General features: G+C 42.2%; 1 protein-coding gene across 2 annotated transcripts in view; it reads left to right on the top strand.

The window, feature by feature from the left end:
* TXLNB (taxilin beta) overlaps nt 1-18,282 on the top strand; it is a 33,067-nt gene extending 14,785 nt beyond the window's left edge. The window contains exons 5-10 of one of the 2 annotated variants that reach the window (XM_027888018.1): nt 3,059-3,253; nt 4,904-5,002; nt 10,190-10,264; nt 15,030-15,122; nt 16,206-16,301; nt 17,390-18,282. In XM_027888018.1, the coding sequence (XP_027743819.1) occupies nt 3,059-3,253; nt 4,904-5,002; nt 10,190-10,264; nt 15,030-15,122; nt 16,206-16,301; nt 17,390-18,196 (1,365 nt within the window). In that variant the 3' untranslated portion in view covers nt 18,197-18,282. Of the gene's footprint in view, nt 1-3,058; nt 3,254-4,882; nt 5,003-10,189; nt 10,265-15,029; nt 15,123-16,205; nt 16,302-17,389 lie in introns of both variants that reach the window. The other variant, XM_027888017.1, reaches the window with a different exon arrangement.
* The last annotated feature ends 2,047 nt before the right edge of the window (nt 18,283-20,329 follow it).

Genomic DNA, 20,329 nt, shown 5'->3' with positions numbered 1-20,329 from the left:
CAATCTTCAGGACTTCCATCTGGGGGAAATCTTCAGGATTTTACTTTACACTGTGTTATCTTGAAATGGGAAACACTAAGGAAGTATCAGGTGACAGCGACGGGTACAAGCAAAGAGCTGAAGCTGTAGCCTTGTGATAATAAAACCTGGGTGATACTGATGATTTGGGGTTTGCCAGACTGTGCCTGCCCAGGTGAGGTGGGTGAAGGGGAGCTGGCCCCACAGCCCTGAAGCAATGCTGGCAGGGATAAAGGGCTTTGATGCTGGCACTATGGGCATCCAGCCCTCTCCTTGGCTCCAGTGCAGACACAGCCTCATCCATAGGCTAATAAAGGCTCAGGGATTAAACCAGACACCTCCATAGTCCCATCACTATTCTCATGGTATTATTTGGAGAAGCCTGTGAGATTAAAACCGTATTACCTTAGAGACCAGGCACCAGCCTACCATCAGCTGGGCACTGACAGTGACACAGCGAGCTCCACTCATGGCAAAGCACCGAGCGCAGAGGCTTTTGGCCCTTGGCACAGGGAAGAGGCAATGTCTGTCAGTCTCTGTGCAGTGCTGTAGCCACACAGTTGTCCTTCTGCTCAGCCAGCTCCTCTCACCCACACCGAGCTTTAATCTGTGACTGGGATCTCAAGGATTTAACAAATGAGGGACTCTGAGCAGCTCTCTGAGACACACACCAGGCCCCCTCCCCAAGCAAATATCTTCCTCAAATATATTTTCCTCTGAAGCAGAAAAGATCCAGAGAAATACTGTGTCCTGCAACAAAATGCTTGCTGGCTCAGTGTCTTAAGCATGAATCTTTGTTTTGTCTCTGTGCTCTGTATTGCATAATTATTCTACCTCAGAGGAGCAGGAAATAAGATCCTCTGAGTAACACAGGCACAGAGGGTTGGTTTGTGTACATTTACATGATTGTTACTCTCAGGATGTCTCATTTCACCTTGTAACAGAGCCGTTTGTTGTGACAGATGCACAATCCACCTTTTTTTCTGTTTTATATTCAGCTGGATTTATTACACCAGAGAGCTTTAAATCACAGCAGTCATATGTTATAACACTATTTGGTCTACTGAAACAATAAATTTTTTGAGGAAGGATGTTTTGAAACCATAGAAATAGGACTCCAGACATGCAAGTTCAATTTCTCACTTTGACTTCAAGAAGTTAAAGCACCTGGTCACTCTTTTTCCTGCTCAGGGCCGCACTTCTATAATGGAGAACTAGGAGGCAAGAAGAGTTTTTTAAAAAGTGTATTAGAGGTTGTGCTTGTTTAAAAGTAAACTGGCAGGAGAAATGAACCCAACTCAAGAGAGATTACAAGGCAGAGTTACAATTTACTACAAAGATTACAGTAAATACAGTGATACAGAGCAAACTGGTTTTAACCCCCAAAGACAGATGTGTAACCCAGCACCCTGGGACAAGAACAGAAGAGCGTTCATTGGCCCCTGTGCTGAGCACCACGTGGTGCCTCTGGGTGCAAAGTAAAAGGAAAGGAAACCTGTCGGTTCAGATGATGGTCACAATTTTGTTGAAGTAATGATTGCAGTCTCGTCGAGAGTGGCAGTAGCAGTCCTGCTGGACTTTTGGTCCTCCTCTGGATCTGACGAGTGGTACCAAAAGCCCCAAAACCCGAAGATTATACATGCTCAGGTTCAGGTGGCAATGCCCAGTATCTTCCACAGGCCTGGGAGTTTCACAGTGAGTGATTTAACTCAGTGAGTCATGGATAACTCTGCTTTGGAAAAGCATTCCTTTACTAAAAAAATTTAAACAAAAAGTAACTAGAAACAGAACAGAGCAGGGCTTCATGGTGATTTCTGTGTACTATGGTGTTATTACTGGCTCCAGTGCTTTCCTCCCTCCACTCAAGATGTTGCAAGCAAAAGGACAAACATGCCCTACCTTGAACAGCGTTTGTCCTTCATCAGGCTTGTGTTGTGCATGCTAAGTAGAAATTGGGTCATTTGGTATTCACCTTACTTTCATAGTAGGGCCTGAATCAACACCTTTTATGTCACATTCATGATACAAATTATACCCTATTAGAGTCAGCTAAGGCTTTATTAAAATATATTTATAGAAAATATCCATATGCAGTGTTATCAGAGATTTTTATGTAAATGACTATGCTAGCTGAAACCTTATTAGAGTATGCCATTTGCATGCTATGGAGTGAGTTCTTAACATGGTCCTGGTATGATTTGCAACTACAGCAGATGTGGTCCTAGCCATTCTATATCAGGATTACATTCCACAGAAGGACAAGCTGTCCTGGAAGCAAATAAGTAGGGAATAAAAATAGTCCATATTTCTAGATCCAAAGCAATGAATCCAGAGTCTTTCTGCATTGTCTTTTATGTAAACAAATCTAAAACAGAATATCAATAATAGGTAAAAAAAAAAATATATATAATTCTGAATGTCTGCTTTGATTCTGTAAGAAACAGCACACAAGCTTTCTGTGATTCCACTCACTAATAAATTAGTGCAAATGTTTATGTCAGTTAAAAAGGAGAGGAGAAAACTTGAGGAATTGGAATGTATTCTTCAGCAATTGATGGATTTCTCTTAAAAATTAAAATCCCAAAGGCCATAAATTTGATATGAAGATTCCTAGTTAACAGGAGGTATTTTAAAGGGTGATGTTTTAATTCAGTCAAAGAGAATTTTGATAAAAGAGCTTTGGACTGCTTTCACTAAATATCTTCTTCCAAAGCAAAAGCTCTGCTGCAGTATCATGAATCAAGACATGCATGCATGTCCTCTCTTTCAGGCTTGCTTTGATCCCAAGCTCTGCTCTACATCCATCTTTATAAATGCAAATTCTTTGTTCCCTAATTTTTTCAAGGCCACTGTGTAATTTGCTCTGTAAATTTAGAATCACGCCTAATGCCGGAGCAGATGAAAGCAAGAAAATCTCCAAAGAGGAATGCAAACATGTAAAATCCTTCAAAGGGAGGCCTTATGCTACTCTGAAACAGTATCTTTCTGGAACTGCTTATTATGCCTCTTACTTACTGTGTTCCCTCCCATTTAACAACAGGAGGAAACAATTCAGAGGGCACGGGAGGAAGATGAGAAGAGGAAAGAAATAACTAACCACTTCCAGGGCACACTAAGTGAAATCCAGGCTCAGATCGAGCAGCAAAGTGAGAGGAACATGAAGCTCTGCCAGGAGAACACGGAGCTGGCAGAGAAGCTGAAGAGCATCATTGACCAGTACGAGCTGCGGGAAGAGGTAAGGGCAATGCCCCGGGGAGTGGAGGGGACAGGCAGCAAACCCAGCTGCCCCAGGGAAATCAGAAAGCACTGCCAGCAGCCTCTCTGCCCCGCCAGCTATCGTTCAGGTGTCTCACAGACACACAGTCCCCTCTGAGTGGGACTATGCCTGCAGCAAACCTGACAGGCTGTGCGGCCATGGAGTTGTAGGGGACAGTACCCCACCCATGGCACCCACAGCAGACTTGCTGCTGTGGATAGAGGTGCCGAGTCACACAAGCAGCAAGGTGCATGTGCCAGCTGTCTGCTAAGCTGCCCAAGGCTCCTCATAGCTCCCCCAAATCCCTGGGCACATCTCCCAGGATCCCTTTCCTCCTTCTTGCTAAGCTCCCACTGAGCACATCCCAGCTCCCATTTTGATAGACAGCCTGTTCTGCTGGTGACACCAAATATACTTTGTTCCCTCCAGATACACTTTGCTGAGAAGGGTTCTGATGTAAGCGATTTGACCCTTCCCCAAAGCAGAAAATTAAGACAACAGATAAAGGAGGTCCTTTGAAGTTGAATAGATTTTTCTTTTTTTCCAGATGAAATGCTTGCCCTAAGATCTAGCAGATAATAGACAGACGGAAAATTATTCTTTCTGTAAACACTGCAATTGGTCAGAAAATTTTGACACAAAAAAAATCCATCCTCCATTAAAATCCCAGCTGTCTTTTTTTTTATTTTATGACAAATGCTAACAAGTATCATAGTGGGTCTTTTTATTGTTTTTAAATACATTTACTGTGAGCCTCAGTGCAATCAGACAACATTATCATACTGAATAAAACATAAGTAATCTGTCTGTACAGTCTGGAATAGCTGATACAATACCTGCATTTCCAAATCTGTTGAATCATGTATGAAGTCATATACTGAATGCAGGAAATGTACATTCCTGTCTTGTGGTTTCTATGAGACGAAAATGTAAACTCAGAATATCTGCTCCTATGAATTTTACCTAAATGAATTAAGAGTGAAGAGGGCTATCAGCAGCATTTATCTCCTGAAGGTCACCATGGAGCCAGACATTTTACAGTATAGGGGAGGACTCTTGTTCATCTGGTCTGATCTCCAGATCCCAGGCTCTCCAAGCCCACGTTGTGCAGGTGAGGCCAGAGCAAAGGGGATTGTATTTATACAGAGGATGGCATGGGCTGTGCACATGTTCCCAAGTACTGTGGGTGTGATTTACACATTTGTCCACACAGTGCCTTAGATCCATAGGGGATTAAACAGCCAAAAAAAAAGTGTGTCCCCAGCATATTTATTATCGATGAGCAATTATTTGATCTTCAGCCATATTGGATTATAGTGATGACTTCATATGTAGACCATAAAACTGGCAAAGATGCTAAGGCGCTTTTTTTCACTACAATAAGTCAGAATTGATAATGTAAACCAGTTTCCCTTCTCATGCAAAATTTGTCACAGTTTGTTCTTATGAAAGCTGTGATTTTTTAGTAATTGCAATAGGTTGGGTGTCTTCTTGTTTTGCAATATTTTTATCTTACAAGTGTTCTGGGTAGTAGCTGTACATGCATAAGTATGAAGGTCTATGTAGATAATTAAACCTGCACATTCAGCAGAATTTATTTTCTTACAGCACCTTGATAAAATATTTAAGCACAGAGAACTTCAGCAGAAACTGGTAGATGCCAAGTTGGAACAGTCTCGGGAAATGATGAAAGAAGCCGAGGAGCGACATCAGAAAGAAAAGGAATACGTACCTATCGTTCTAATCTGTCTGTCTTTTTTCTAACTTTAGGCCAAAACAAGCCCTGCATGCTATTTCACTAATATATTGGTTCTTAAGGTCCTAGCTCATATACAGTAGCAGAGAAAATTTTATAGCTACCATCAATGCTTACTGCAAAGGAACAGCCTCTGAAAGGCTGCTTCCATTGGCATTTACAGTTGTAGAAGCAAACTGCAGAGCAGTAGGTTAGAGTATAGGCTGCTCTAGCTAACTCACTGTTACTAGAGTGAGTTGATTCATCGTTGATTCATTGTGATGTTGAGTCAGGTGATGCCATCAGTTTTCAAATGGCTCTGGTATTTGATACTCCATCTCCCCACATGATAAATGCACACATCCAAAAAATCAGAGAGGAGAACAAGAACATGGCTGAAGGCTGCTATTCTCCCAAGTTCAGAGCTTCCCCAGGCATCCACCCGCAGGTTCAGTTTTGCCAGTGGAGGAATCCACAGGAGCTGCTTGCTGTGACAGAGCCTTTCCTCCTCCTCCCTACATTGGTCTACCAGCCAGTCTTTCAGGCAGGAAGGGTCTGGGGCTGCTTAGCAGCCTTGTCTGCTCTTCCTTCCTATCTGGAGGAGGGGACCTCTTTATCAGGGGCACAGGAAGAGCAGATCCAGGAGGAATGTCGCCCGCAAGCACAGTTGGGATGGGAAGAGGACACTCCTCCATCTGTAGTCTCACACATTTTATGACTCAATCAGACCAAAATTAATTTTGTCAGACTGTCTGGTATTTTCACAGCAACCCTCACATCTACAAAGGATTGGAGTTCGACACTGACACATGGTACCTCTTCTCAGCAGTGGCAGCAGCTGAGACTGCTCAGGGGGAGTGACAGGCTCTCATCAGCTGGAAGAAAGCTTTAGTTTTCACCAGTTCTCCAGCTAACTCAGGAGCAGCAGGAGAGAGCTCTAAAGAGAGAATATTTATCCCCTCTCCATATCTGGAAAGAGATATATTAGCACAAGCATAGCTAATAGGTATCTTAAAGTATGGACAAAAATGTGGGGCTCTGAGTCCTGTGATTAGAACACAAGCGAAACACAGCAAACATGTCTTACCAAAAATTGCCCATATGAGTATTTATCCTCTTTCTTTGCACTGATTTCTTTGTGGCTGTAACCCACAATCCTGCTCAGCTTTACTATCAGCTAAAGAGGGAGGGTGAAGAGGGGCTGGGGCTTCTCTGTGTGCAAATCTGCATGTCACTGCATGACATTTTGACTGGTCCAGCTGAGTTATTCCCATCACTGTGAAACATACAGTGGGGTAAGGCCAAACCCCAAAATTCCATTCATGACCATTGATTCTTGGCAGATTTAAACCCCAAGAAACATGTCTAAGAAATCATTTGCAGTGGCAAAGCAAATATGGAATGTATTTTACTGCTGTCACTGGGAGTTTTGCTACTGACTATCAAATTTCAAATACTGGAAAAAAACCCCTTAACATGGAATACGTAAAAGACCAGGCATTAGCTCTGTGGAAAACTGACATATACAGCCTTGTATCAATGATCTTTCTCACTGTGTCTCACAGAATATGAGTTCTGGGGCTGCGTGTTGCCTATGACTGGCCCTGCATCTAGAAAAAACTACTTTATGTAGATTGTCCAGAACTGGTATACACAATTTTGGTATTTTCATTTCTTTTTAAGTAGTGAAAGTCATCACTGTCTACAATTGAGAGTGGAAGATTTTCTTTCTGGCTTTGCTGTATGTATGACTAGCACCTATCAAATAACAGGTTCAAAAACAAGCTGCAAAACCTTTAAGCAGTGGGTGTATAATAGTATGTGCAGTCTACAAAGAATATTTTTCACGCTGTCCAAATTAATGCTTAAAAACTCTGTCTTTGAGGCAGGCTGGTGATATATGGCTAACATCACTTCAGAGCAAGGCAGACTTAGCTGAAGAACTTAAGTGGCAGGCCAAAAGCCATGCAATGAGTCAAGGCACAATAAAGCATGTCACAACTCATCACAGGTAGCCCAGCACACAGAAAGCTGGTCTACACTTGGCTCCCACATCAATCCAATTGATATGCTTAGTCCCACCCACCCAGCTATTGTGCCAGTGTCTGTGGGAGTCATGTATACACATGTATGTATGAAATCAAGGTGATTTTAATGGAGTTCTCTCATTTCGCTGTAACTCTCTTCAGCTCAGTAATGTGCAAAGTTAGAACGGCTTTCAGAACCTTTCTCTCCATAGCATTTTCTATATCCCTGTGTGTGACTTTTGCTGCAGGATTTTGCAAATGTCCTTAAATTAAAATTAATGTATTCTTTTATCTATTTAATTACTCTTTGAAGGCTCACTTTAATGTCTTCCTAGGCAGTTCTTCCATGTAGTAATCTTTGCCCCTACATAAAACTTCTTTACTTCAGATAAGGAGAGATGTCCCCTCTTGCAGTCTCTGTGCATCTCAATAGGCAGGTCATCTCATTGCTTGCACAATTCACTCTACACGTACATCAAAGATTGCAATTCCCTATATAAGCAGCAATGGTTCATAGTGTGTGGTTTTCACAAAGGGTCAACTTGACCTAAGGATGCAATTTTATTATCATCCTGTAACTGGTGAGCACTACCTGGATTTCTTCTCCCTACCATACATTTTCAGCAGTTGTAATACAAACTTTGATGTGCAATTAATCGCAGTTTAAAGCATCTGTGGCTTTCAAGTATATGACTGCAAGGCATTGATCAGTTTTCTACATAACTGGAATTTACAGAGTCTGACAGCAAAAAGGGAAGCTTAATTTTCTCTAAGCCAGTCCCTAGATGCATGTCATTAAACAGGAACTGGTCCTTTTAGTCCTGAGCATGATGTGACTGTCTGGGCCTCCAGCAGCTATCATACCTCTAATAATAGAGTGTAACATCACCACACTTCACTCAAGTGCTGCTTTGTAAACACCACATGCAATATTTATTCATTTCTTTATACTTCAGCCTCCTTGTTACCACTTCACAGCCTATTAATAAATGTATCAGTTCTGATTCATTTTCTCTCAGCTTGGTGTTTTCAGATGACCTCGGGCTGCATAGGAACACATGCTAATTTGAGCAAGGCTCTCTGTGGCTTGCTTCCTTTACAGAATAGTTCATTAACTCTTGGATTTTTACTGGCTGCAGAAGCCATGGGTCAGTAAGAGAAGAATTTCATTAATAGGCAAAATAAGCAACTTTTCTTTGCCTTCTCTGTCCATCTGTTGTGCTGTGGCAGGAGAGACATGGCGCAAGAGGTGGGACCTTTTCATTATTCCAGTCACGCTAGGTAGGAAGGTAACCCCGGCTGAGATTAAAGCAATATGGATAAAAGCCCGGTTCTTTGAAGTAATGATTGGCCTAGAGACTGGGCAGCTGTGAAGGTTTTCAAAAAGGTTTTCATTAAATCATTCAAACCTGATGCCCTATAATTCCTAAAAAAACCATAAACAAGTAGATATCAAAGAAAGGTGAAATATAAATATCCAGCTCCCATCCGACTTTAAAAAAAAAAAAATCATTCTTTTTATGTGTGTAAAACATACCCTCTTCCAAGAAAATAAATGCATGGACTGAAACTCATTTAACCCAGGCCCACCCATACCATCTCTTTTTACTGGCTATGACACAACCCATTTGAAATTTTAGTCAATGAAATCTAAATTCAAGAACCTGATTTATTTCCATTGAACCAAACATAAAAATAAATTCTCAAAATAAATATTGAGAGGCAGGTAGAAAACAAATAGAATGTGACATCTCTTCATATAATGCATACTTGAGCTGTAAAACATTCTTGTCTAGGAAGTTGTAGATGCCAAAAATTCAATGGTTCCAAATCAAAGGCCAAATTGATGGAAGAAATATTTTTCTAGAGCTTATAATCCCTTTGCCACAAACAGATGGAGGCAGCCAGCATTCTAGGGTACATTCTCATCTCTTTTGTCAGGTTATATTCAAGTAGTTTACATGTGTTATTTCCAATAGAATGATTAGAATAAAGGCTTTTACTGGGGATCAAACACATTTTCTGCACGTGGTTCTATTCACCTTTCATTTCAAATATAAGAGTAGGGTCCACTGATGTACACAGTTCTTTTAACTTTCAATACAATTTCATAGCCCAACTATGTTATTTTAAATCTAATTTACAGTACAATTTAAGCACAATTCAATCCAACAGAACAAAATCTTGTGGTAAACTAACTTCTTTATGTCTCATTTCTCAAGTTATCATTAGCATTCTTTTTCTAAAACACCTGACTGGTAAAACACTTTATAAATGTTTAGTAGGTGACGGGTATATTTCTTCAACATTTCGGTAAATGTTTCCTGCTTTCAGGTTAAACCAATTGCTAAAATATTACTGTGCACTGTTGAAGTGCTGACTCAGAACTGCAGGCAGGAAAGGTCTCTGTACACCTCATTCTTACAATTCATTCAGCCTCAACCAACCCTCCAGCCGGTCTATCTGCAGCCTTCACATCGGAATGTGATTTTGCCAAATACCTGGGAGTAGGGAGTTACATATTCCCAGGAGCAACTAGGAATGAAACTGCAGTCAAGCTCTTCCTGAGCTATCTCCTTGACGTAAGTGAGAAATTTATCACTCTGAGCTGAGATTCTCCACTTGTCAATGCAAACAGAGCCCAACGATAACAGACAGCAGCAAATATATGGCCTTTACCATGCATTCCCTTTCTGAAAACTTGCAGATTTTTTGAGGCATGTCTCACTGTGACCATGCTAAGTCCTGATCATGAATGCAAAAGGGAGTTTGCCATTCACTGGAGAGCAGGAATTTGGCTGGAGCTTTGCTGAAATGAATGTGCCACAAAGTATCACAGCCATTCTCTAGAAGTCTGGTGAAGATATGGTTAAATACCACACTTTTTATAGCCCCACTGTACTGCACACTTAATTCCAAGTAGTTTTTTAACTGCTATTCAAATGTTTTTTTGGAAGCCAAGTGGCCTGTCCCATGTCTCAAGTTAACACTAAATACCCTGTCTTGCCTAACTCCTCTAACTACATTCGCCTGAAAGTTAGATCACTCCTTATTACAGTAGCAGAGGTAGATATATGAGTAGCTGGAGAATGAGGATTTCCAACTGATAAACTAGAGACCTAACAATTTTTCTCTCTGTTGCCCAAAACACAGCTCCTGAACCAAGCTGCAGAATGGAAGCTCCAGGCCAAAATGCTAAAGGAGCAAGAGACTGTCCTGCAGGCACAGGTGACGTAGGAGAGGTTATTGCATGGTGTGCCTTTGTTTCCCAGTTTTTAACCCATGAGGCCTGTTCCAGGTAAAGTATCCAAACTACTTTCTGTGTATTCCTTCTGCCCTCATTCTACATCCCATAAACTATTGCAAAAGAAACAGGTTATTTTCAAGCCCACTATAAGGTAATGCCCATAACTGTGAATCATACTGTGCCACGTGGGTTGCTTAGTCTGCAGAAGAAAAGGCCCTGGGGAAACCTTTTTGCAGCCTTTAGATATTTAAAAGATGTTTATAGAGGTGGAGACAGACTTTTTACCTGGGCATGTGGTGATAGGACAAGGGGTAACAGTTTTAAACTAAAAGAGGAGAGATTTTTATTATATATGAGGAAAAAATTATTTACTGTGAGGGTGGTGAGACACTGGAACAGGTTGCCTAGAGAAGTTGTAGATATCCCATGCCTAGAAGTGCTCAAGGCCAGGCTGGATGGGGTTTGAAGCAACCTGGTCAAGTGGAAAATGTGCCTTCCCAAGGCAGGAGGGTTGGACTAAATGATCTTTTAAGGTCCCTTCCAACCCTAACCATTCTACAGTTCTATGATTTATGAGTGTTTACAGTACTCAACCACAGAACAACATATGTATCTTGGCTTGATTATACACCATAACTACCTTCAGGCAGGCTGATAATCCAGCAAAGCACTGGGGTATATACATATCATGAAACTGAAGCTGATGTGCTCATGTGCTTTTCTGAACTGGAGTGTGAAGGCACTGTTTTCATTACCTTTAGCAAGAATTCTGTCTACTAAGGGCTTATACAAAGGGGTCACTAGGATTTCAGTTAATTGTAATTTGAAACTTTCAATAAAATAAAATTACTTGCCAAAATTACACCAGGAGTCCAGTGGAGTGAAAGGCAGTCAAAACAAGAAATAAGCAGTATACAGTATATACTACACTCTGGGAGGAATGCAATAATCAACACTGAATAGTTGAGGGAGACCTTGAATAGAGGAGTGAGAACACTGGATGACGTACTGGACTTTCCCATCAAAAAGAGAGTATTAGTGAATTTTCCTAGACTTACAGAAAGAGTCATGTAGACTTATCTTCTTTGTCCTGTCTGTGAGAAAGATTAGCAGAAGCTTGAGGGCGGTAGTGTCAATCTTTCAGCCCCTCTTGCAGCTGCCAGTCTCCTCACCCATCAGGAAGCCTTCTCCTAGCTTTGCTCACCATTAATCCTACTGGTAAGTTGTTCCAGCTTTGCCCTTGCAGATGGTCTATTTGCTACCTGTTGAGCAGTCAAGAAATGCTTGTGTTAAAGTGATAACCTGGAAATGGGCTAAGAGGGGTTTGGTTCTTCACGTGTTTTTTCAAGGGCTAAGATAAGCCAGTAGCACACTGAAGAACATCACATAAACTCCTGCTGACACCAGTTTGACAGGTTCTGCAATCAAACCTCAAAGGCCTCCAGCTGAGTCTGTCCCAACTGCAAAACCTGTTCCAAATTTTCTCAGAGTGATTTTAATCAAACTTTTATGTTCAACCAGAAAAAAGGGGGTTTTATCCAGGCAGATCTCTGTAGCCAGTTTAATGAAACTGAAGGTATTGGTAAAAGCTACAATATATTAAGCATACATTTGAAACAGTAAAATTGTTTTTAGAAAAAAAAATCCAGTCAAAAAAGTCTGCAAAAGCATTGAAAATACATGTGCCCCTTTCAGTTTTGTGCAGAGAAACTTAAGTGATTCATTTGCTGAAATGAAACATAGAGTTGTATAGGCTCAAGTATGAGGGCTCTGTCCCTTACACATCAGCCTCCCTTTGAAATTACTGGGAATAATAACACTATTAGCATTATTTTTGTTACTTTTGTTATTTCTAGAATGGTAGCACTGAAAGGCCTCCCTCATGGACCAGATGCCATCATATGGCAAGGTGTTGTGCAAGTGCTGAACAGAAAGAGCATAAAGAGCTCCTTGATGCAAACGACACAAAAAATAAATAGATACTATGTCCCTTCCCTGGAAGTGTTCCAGGCCAGGTTGGATGGGACTTTGAGCAACGTGGTCTAGTGAAACGTGTCACTGCCTATGCCAGGGATGGTCTTTAAGGTCCCTTCCAACCCAAGTCTTTCTATGATTCTATGATTAGCAGAGGAACAGCTGCATGGAAATTATGAGAAGATATTAGCCAGTGAGATAGGGAGAAGCCATAATATAACCCTCACAGAAATACCACTCCATTTCAGAGGAGGTGATGAGCACCCACCGCTTCCTCGAGTTGTAAGGAACTGGGGACATCATCTTCATGCCAGCCTGTCTCTGGGTCACACAATGTGCCTGAGATGGTCAGTTCTGGCACTCCAAATGGTGACAGGCATCTGGCACCAGCTGAGGGTTACACCCAAACTGTGGTGGTGCTTCCCAGGATGCTGCACACTCTCCCCAGGTATGATGCTTAGGCAGATTATTTTAGCTTCATGCATTGAAACAAAGTAAGAATATAGATGGCAGCTGAGGTTTTTAATTTTTGGTAGCCAGCATAGTGCAACCACTAGGCTGCAGCAATCAAGAAGAACACAACAAGGCCAAAGGGGTGCCTCATTGAAGCATCCTCTCAGTATGGCAAAGCTGAGGTGCCCCCACTCCCCAGGGCCTCGCACTGGCAGCAGCTCTACCTCCACTCTCCTCGCTCACACAGTCAGGCTGCTGGATTGGCAGTGGGCAGCAGCAGAGGGGTCCTCGTCTTTCTGACCTAGGAGGACAAGTGCATACTCCTAGTGAGGGACAGCTCTCACAGCCTGTTCCCAACCACCACAAAAACACTCATTTATTACTCAATTTTAAATTGCAGAAGCTATTCTTGGTGCTGTGGTGCTGCCTAGGGCCCCAATTGAGGTCAGAGCTTGCCCTGTTCAAACAGGAAAGGTTTTTAATTTAATTAAACAAAAATTGGAAGGGAAAAGCAATGACAGAATTGAGGTGAGCTTTTTTAAGGCAACAGGTCTGGGCTAGGAGCCTCAGTTTGCTGACTCCCACCCCTGCTCCCTTACCTGGCTTTGGGACGCTCAGGCATTTCCTCTTAGAGCTATGACATCTACTCCAAATGTCTCACTTGATATTGGTGTCCCACTTAGGCTGTGGCACTTGGGCTGCTAAAACAAATCCTCTGAGTTTTTGCTTGTGCCTAGGTCACAACTCTGGATACAGCTTTCTATAAATACACACAAGCTTCATGTCAGCTAGCTTTGATGTTGGCACCACAGAGAACTCTGCACAGATTAACCTCCCATGTCTTCACCCAGCTTGGTGGGGAAGGGCTGCAGCCGGTGCCTTGTTCACAGCCACCGGGGCCATAACTACTCAGGTTAAACTTAGCTGGAACACATTCACAGTACAGTGCATTTATGGCTGTGACAAGGGGCATAATAACAACTAGCTTAAATGAGCATAATACATAATATAACTGCACCTGATTTCAAAATCAGAATTAAGCCCAGTCCACCACTAGCAATGTTTTCTAAATCTTCTTTTCCTCAGTAACTGCACAGTAGTATCAGGGGAGGGGATGAGTCGGCTGGCATCACACAAAAGGAAAGCTCCTAGCTACTCATTTAGCCAGCTCCCTGCCAATGTGGAGAGGACAGCCAGCCTCCACCCAGACACCAGAATACTTCAGGCTGCTCTTGAACCTACCCTGCCTCAGCAACCACATGTTATGCCAATAACTTTTTCTAAGAGCTGTCAGGCTGGACAGATGAAATGTCTGGTCACCTAAACACTGCTAGGGATGCTTTGGCACTAGAAGGAAGTGAATAGGCTGGAGATGGTCTTCCTTTCCACAGGAAAAAAACAAAACAAAACAAAACAAAACCAAAAACCAACCAAACAAACAAAAAAGAAACAAACCCCAAAACCCAAACCCCCTCCTCCCCACCAAAAAAAGTGAAAAGCAAGAAAATCATACAGAAAAACTAACTTCAGATCTTTAGAACCCCTAATGATTTTAGATATAAAAAATTGGTATTACTGACAAAATACAGGTATTGGTGAATTTTCTCATGGCTGCCAGGAATAAACAGCATGATATGGAACCCTAGTAGTCTGAAATGCTGGCACATTGCAACACATCTTTCTTCTGCTCTGCTTCATGAAGTGAAACTGGCAGAAAAGGCTGGCTGGAGATAATTTTCTCTGCCTTTGCTGGCCTTGCCCACAGCTGCAGTCCACATGCAGGCTACAAAACAGAGCTGACAGGGTACCCTCCCAGCTTGCTCAAGCCACAGTGCAGGGATGCATCTTGAAGGAATACAGTGCAGAATCACAGTGGTGAAAGTGAAGGGTGGGCTTTGTTTAGTGGTAGGGTAAGCAGTGATATTCCTCTTCAGCAGGGGAGTCCAGGGAAGCACAAAGAGTCCACACACAGCACTGCCTTCGCAGCTCCAGGCCACAGCCTGAGCCACCGGGCAGAAAGACAGAAGAGGGGAAACTGTGGTCGCAGCCTGATGTGGGGATGCCTCTCCCCCAGCTCACTTGGGGGGTCTTTCCATTCTTACTCAGTGTACCTTTCTGCAACAGAGGAATCAAAATAATTTGCAACTTTAAAAAGATGCATAGAGTTTCTGTTCTCTGATGTCTGTGCTTTGTATTCCCCAAACAGAAGCTAATTTCACTGTCCAAATGCAATAGTTATTTTATTATCTTCTGCCAAAGTAGAAGTTCACTGTCCTGAAGATTCTGAAATTACTATGGGGTTTTTTTCTGTTAATGCAGATCACTCTCTACTCTGAAAGGTTTGAAGAATTTCAGAAAACATTGACCAAAAGCAATGAAGTGTTTGCCACATTCAAACAGGAGATGGAGAAAGTGAGTAGTAACTCATGCCTGAACTTTGTAATTGATACTTTCCTTTTAGATTTTTATATTTCTCACTGCAATAATTGTACCTGAGATGGGGCCATTTCTTCACATTTTGAAGAAAAATCTCATCAACATTCAAATAAGATTTGGGACTCACTCAGCCACGACTGATAGCAGGTTAGATTTCAGCTCTGCAAGCTGAACATCTCATTTCCCTTTTCAGCTAAACACTTAAACCTAAAATCTAATGTGGTGGTTGTGTACAGATCCCTAAGACACACCAGAGGGGGAGCCTGGAGCCATGTTTGTCAGACCATGTCTCCAGGAGTGCTCAGAAGCTTCTGGATGACTGACACTGGTACAGAGAGCTTGGCATAGGCTTTCCACTGGAGTGTGTAGGCAGAGCTGAAGCCCACCAACATCTTTCCACTGTGTGGAAACAGCCCAGAGACTGTTTCCTTGTCGCAGAGGTCATGAATTCCTGTAGTGAATGGAAGTTAAAAACCAAACACACCGACATGCTGTACCTGCTTTCATAATAAACAATGATCTCCTCTGCCACCAGGACTCAAAATCCTCATGCTCTGATCCAAGCAGTCTCTAATGATTCTTCATAGAGAGTTTACTCAGAAAACCAAAGGGAAAAATGAGGCTATTTAGCCAGTGGTGTTTTTTGGAGGCAGCATAGAGGTGACTAATCCAGGGGGAACATCCTTGGCATTGACGCCTCAGAAGATCCAAGCCCTTCTTTAACTTCCCAGCAAGGTAACACTGTGGTCTGGTAAAGAGACAAACAGAATAATTCCTCCATTTCTTTGCTTTTTGTTTTTGTGATAGTTTGTATGCTGGAAGATGGCTATAATTAACTGCTCCTGTTTTCGAACTACAGACTACAGGCTGAAAGTTATACGGCAGTTACTTAAAAATGAAATCCATCCCTTAACATAAATTATTACTTAGCATGGACATTATGGCTGCTGGTAGCAGAGTTATGAGCACAGCCAAATACTCAAATAAAAGGGCTGCCCTAATTTTGTCCTGTAGCAGGAAATTTCTGTTGTGAATCAGCTTTTCTTCCTGCTCCTATAGATGACAAAGAAAATGAAGAAGCTGGAAAAGGATACTGCTACATGGAAATCCAGGTTTGAGAACTGTAACAGAGCATTACTGGACATGATAGAAGAGGTGAGCAGTCTTTCTCATCTTAAGATGCTTCTTTTTCCCCACATAAAGCTTTAACTAGGAGATAAGATAACCTGACACTGCCAAAAGTCAGTGAAAATTTTGGTTTTGAATCTAAGGGGGTTTTTTTCAAGCTACCTTGATAGTTAGATGTCTTTGGAGAAAAAGACAATCCCAGCTGCTAGGACTTTTAGATTGTGCAGACATTCACTATGTCCATGAGAAACTGAATTATGTAACTGTGAATTTTAAATGCTCCAAAAATGGGTAATTGTTAATGCTCTCCCAGAGAGGCCAAGTGGCACTAGTTCACTTCATGCTACTTTCTTTCAGCATAAGAGCATCCACCCAGAGAATAAATGTGTTCTAGATAATGAACTTTAAATTCACACCTTTCATTAACTTCCTGTGTAGGCAAACTATTCAAGGGTCAAAAGCAAGTACTGGGTCTCACCATAGTTTTAAACATGGGGCATTGCAAAGGAAGTTCATAAGCACATTGGAACTCATTCAAATAAGATAAGAGGCTGCCTGAAGTTTCACCCCAAACATATGCTGAATTTGGACCAGGTCTTTCTTGTTAGCTTTGCAGCTCTGTGCTATTACTGTTTCTATTTTTATGGTTTTCTGTATTTCTTATTTCCTCACTGGGTGTAAAAGCAGAAAATGTTCCAATTCAGGCTGCTCTGACAACACCCAGAAGCAAAACAAACAAAAAATAAAATGCAGCTTGTTTTTCTCTAAAATACACACCCACACCAAGCAAAAGTCCAGGTAGGCTTCTGGATGCTTATCAGTAAGGACATCCGCTATGTTTTTCCAGCTCTACAGATCATCAACAGGTATTCCTGCAAATATTTTGAGTGGAATTGATCTGAATATGTATGGAGAATGCCAATAGACTGTAGTAACAGGGATGAATTTCCTCTTAGTCCAAAAGACCATAGTTATTGTAGAGCAGTTGGTGAAAACCTGGCAGCATCCCACAAGGGCTGCTTAGGTCTCAAGCTGTTTCCTAATTTCCAGTTCTACTAATGAATTGCATGCACCCAAACTGAGTCTGCACCTTTGTCTGATATCTTTGACTACAGAAAGCCATGAGGTCCAAGGAATATGAGTGCTTTGTGCTGAAAATCCAGAGACTAGAGAACCTTTGCCGTGCTCTGCAGGAAGAGAGGAATGAATTGTACAGAAAAATTAAGCAAGCACAGTTCCCAGAAGATGTGAATGGAAATGGCATTTTAGAAGAAGAAGAAGAAGAAGATAATGACGATGCTGATACGAGCCCTTTCCCCTCTGAGCAGGCGAGCATTGACCTGGGTGTGAATGACAAGAGCATGCTGAAGGAGCTGGCTGAAGGTTTCAGCATGTCCCACAAGGCAGAGGAGTCCCTCCCAAGCAAAAGCAGCAATCCAGGGACCTCTGACACTCAAACATGTAATGCCACCCCAGAGCAAGAACTCCCCTCTCCTCTCACCCCACAGTCAGAGTCTGGGAAACACTGTGAGCAGCCCAGCACAAGCACACCAGTGCCCACTGAACACATGCCAGCACCCACTGAAAGTATGACAACTCCCACTGGGAACATGCCAAAGCCCACCAAAAGCATGCCCACACTTCCAGAAAGGGTGCCAGTGCCTACAGAAAGTGTGCCAATACCTCCCGAGAGCGTTCCAGTACCCACTGGGAATATGCCAAAACCCATTGAAAGCATGCCAGCAAGCCCCGAAAACGTGCCAACACCCACACAAAACATGCCTCCTCCCCTTGGGAATATGTCAGCACCCATGGAATGTCCACCAAAAACTACAGAATGTGTGGATGACCCAGCAGATAGATCTGTCCAAGGTCAGTCGGCTGAGCAAAGAGGGGACGCAGACATGGAAGCAGTGGAGTGAAGACACTCGTGTGTCCAGGCTTGTCTTCTGCAAACCAGAGCTCTGCTTTGCTCTGGTTGCTCTAAATGGATAGCGTTTGTTTTTTTTTTTTTTTTTAAAGAAACAAAAATGTGGGTTCTAAAACACACTGATGTACTTGAAGGCAAATGTAATACACTTCTCTTTGCTATCACTATCCAGTAATATCGAGTCTGCAAATTTGGCAGTCCTTCATCTGCTTGAAGTATAACATTTTCTTAATGACAGGAAAACACAATTAAATCATGGGATCTTTTTTTTCCCAGGCATGATGAGTCATCTCATTCAGCAAAATCATTTTAAAGTGTTTTGCATATTTCAAAAACCTTTGCAATTCACACACATATATTTAAACACTCATAATTAATTCTACCTATTTGTTTTGGCATTGCATAAAAGATGGCCTCCTTGGACATACAGTGATTTTAAAAAATGAGATAAAAGAAATCTGTAATTACAAAGCAAAATAGTGAAACCATCGCCATGGTCAGCCATATCCAAGGAGTGGTGCAACAGTGAAAGGTGAATTTTTGTAAGAGGAAATGATCAATCAGCACTGTGGCCTAAACACCCACCAGCTTTCAGCTTTACCTTCCATTGGTCTTTTCTGCTCAGTGTTCTAAGAGAGGTTTTGTTTTCAACAGAACTACAGAGAAGATGATAAAATCTTTTATAGATTCCCATAAAATAACTGAAAACAACTGAAAAGAAACTTCCAAACTGATGGCAATTCCCAAGGTAGGGGTCACAACCCCCTTTCTGCATCCAACAGAAAACTGCTACTTTGTCATATTGTTTGGGATCATGAGCCCAACAGTGGGGATCATGGCTGTTTTCAGCTCAAAAATGAGGTCAGAAGTTGGTTGCAGATCCCAGTTTCTAGGAAAGCAGCAGAAAGCAGACTGGAAGATACCAATACGTATTCCAGAGGATAACCCTGGGATCATGCTTCTGGGTGGTACCATCTCTCCCAGTTACAGCCACATGAACCTGTTCACCACAGCTTCCTCCTGGCCCCGCTGTGTGTTCTGGTGCTCCCAGGAGAAGGGCAAGGACACTCACGTGTCACCCTGTTCACTGGAGCAGAGCACAAGTAAATAGCCCAGAAGCAAACAGGTATCAGGGAAGCAGGAATCCTTTTCACAGACACTCCCAGGGGCTGGCTACGCTCTTATCCCCTCTCTTGTCTAACTGGTTCTTCCAGTCTGCCTGCCAACACACCACTGCTTATTAATGTAGCCACCTCGTCAAAAACTGCTTGATTCTGGTGCCAAGAACAGAGATGAGGAGGGAAGGAGGCAAGAGAGGGTACCCAGACAGTTGTACATGGTCTCAAGCAAGGAAAGTAAGAAAGCTTTTTGGAAGAAGGCCAAAAAATCCTGTTGGCACATTTCTTATTTCTCATCTCCTTCTTCTAAATTCAATCCAGGCATTTCAGAGTCTGAGCTGGATGGCTTAAGAATTTGAAAAGGGCAATTAAACAAGATGTTCAGAGGCCTGAAAGGGAAATGCTGCAATCAAAGAAACCTATGTTTACAGACAAATCCCAAGAATAGCCTGAAGACAAAGTGACTCATTCAAGCCAAGGTTGACATACAGGTGAACCAAAAGGGAAAGATGTCATCTTTGGCAGACTACGGGAAACAGTGGCCACAGAGCCCTTCCAGCATGCCACCCTCCAAAAGTGGGATTTGAATCTTTGCTTACTGCCAACATGTTCCTCACCTTGGTTCAGTAGGTCTGTGTCTGCACTGCCTGGCCCAGCATTTTCAAGAGCTAACCCTTGGAATATATAGAGCATGAGTTGCAACAGCCTGTTTGGATATGGCCTTACGAGTAGCTGTTATGGCTACACTTTTCAAATGTGGATGCCTTATGTTAGATAACAAGACCTACAGGATTTATTTAATCACCTGAAAGTAGATCATTCAAGTCTTAGTTACCTTAAGCTTCTTTTATAAGCAGTGGAGAAGAAAAGGCATCTTTTGAGGACAAGTTATTTCATGGTAATACTGGCATCCAAGACAGAAGGAAGTACTTTCTCTCTGTAGATGCCATTTCTCTTCAGATTGAAGAGCCAGTCTAAGACAAGTAGCTTAAATTTGTCTGTGATTA

Source organism: Empidonax traillii, unplaced genomic scaffold (genome assembly GCF_003031625.1).
Source record: "Empidonax traillii isolate 1590-97213 ecotype Southwest subspecies unplaced genomic scaffold, ASM303162v1 scaffold229:size1690559, whole genome shotgun sequence".
NCBI classification, from domain to species: Eukaryota; Metazoa; Chordata; class Aves; order Passeriformes; family Tyrannidae; genus Empidonax; species Empidonax traillii.
The sequence above is the reverse complement of the archived record's forward strand: the minus strand, read 5'-3'. Positions and strand labels throughout refer to the sequence as shown.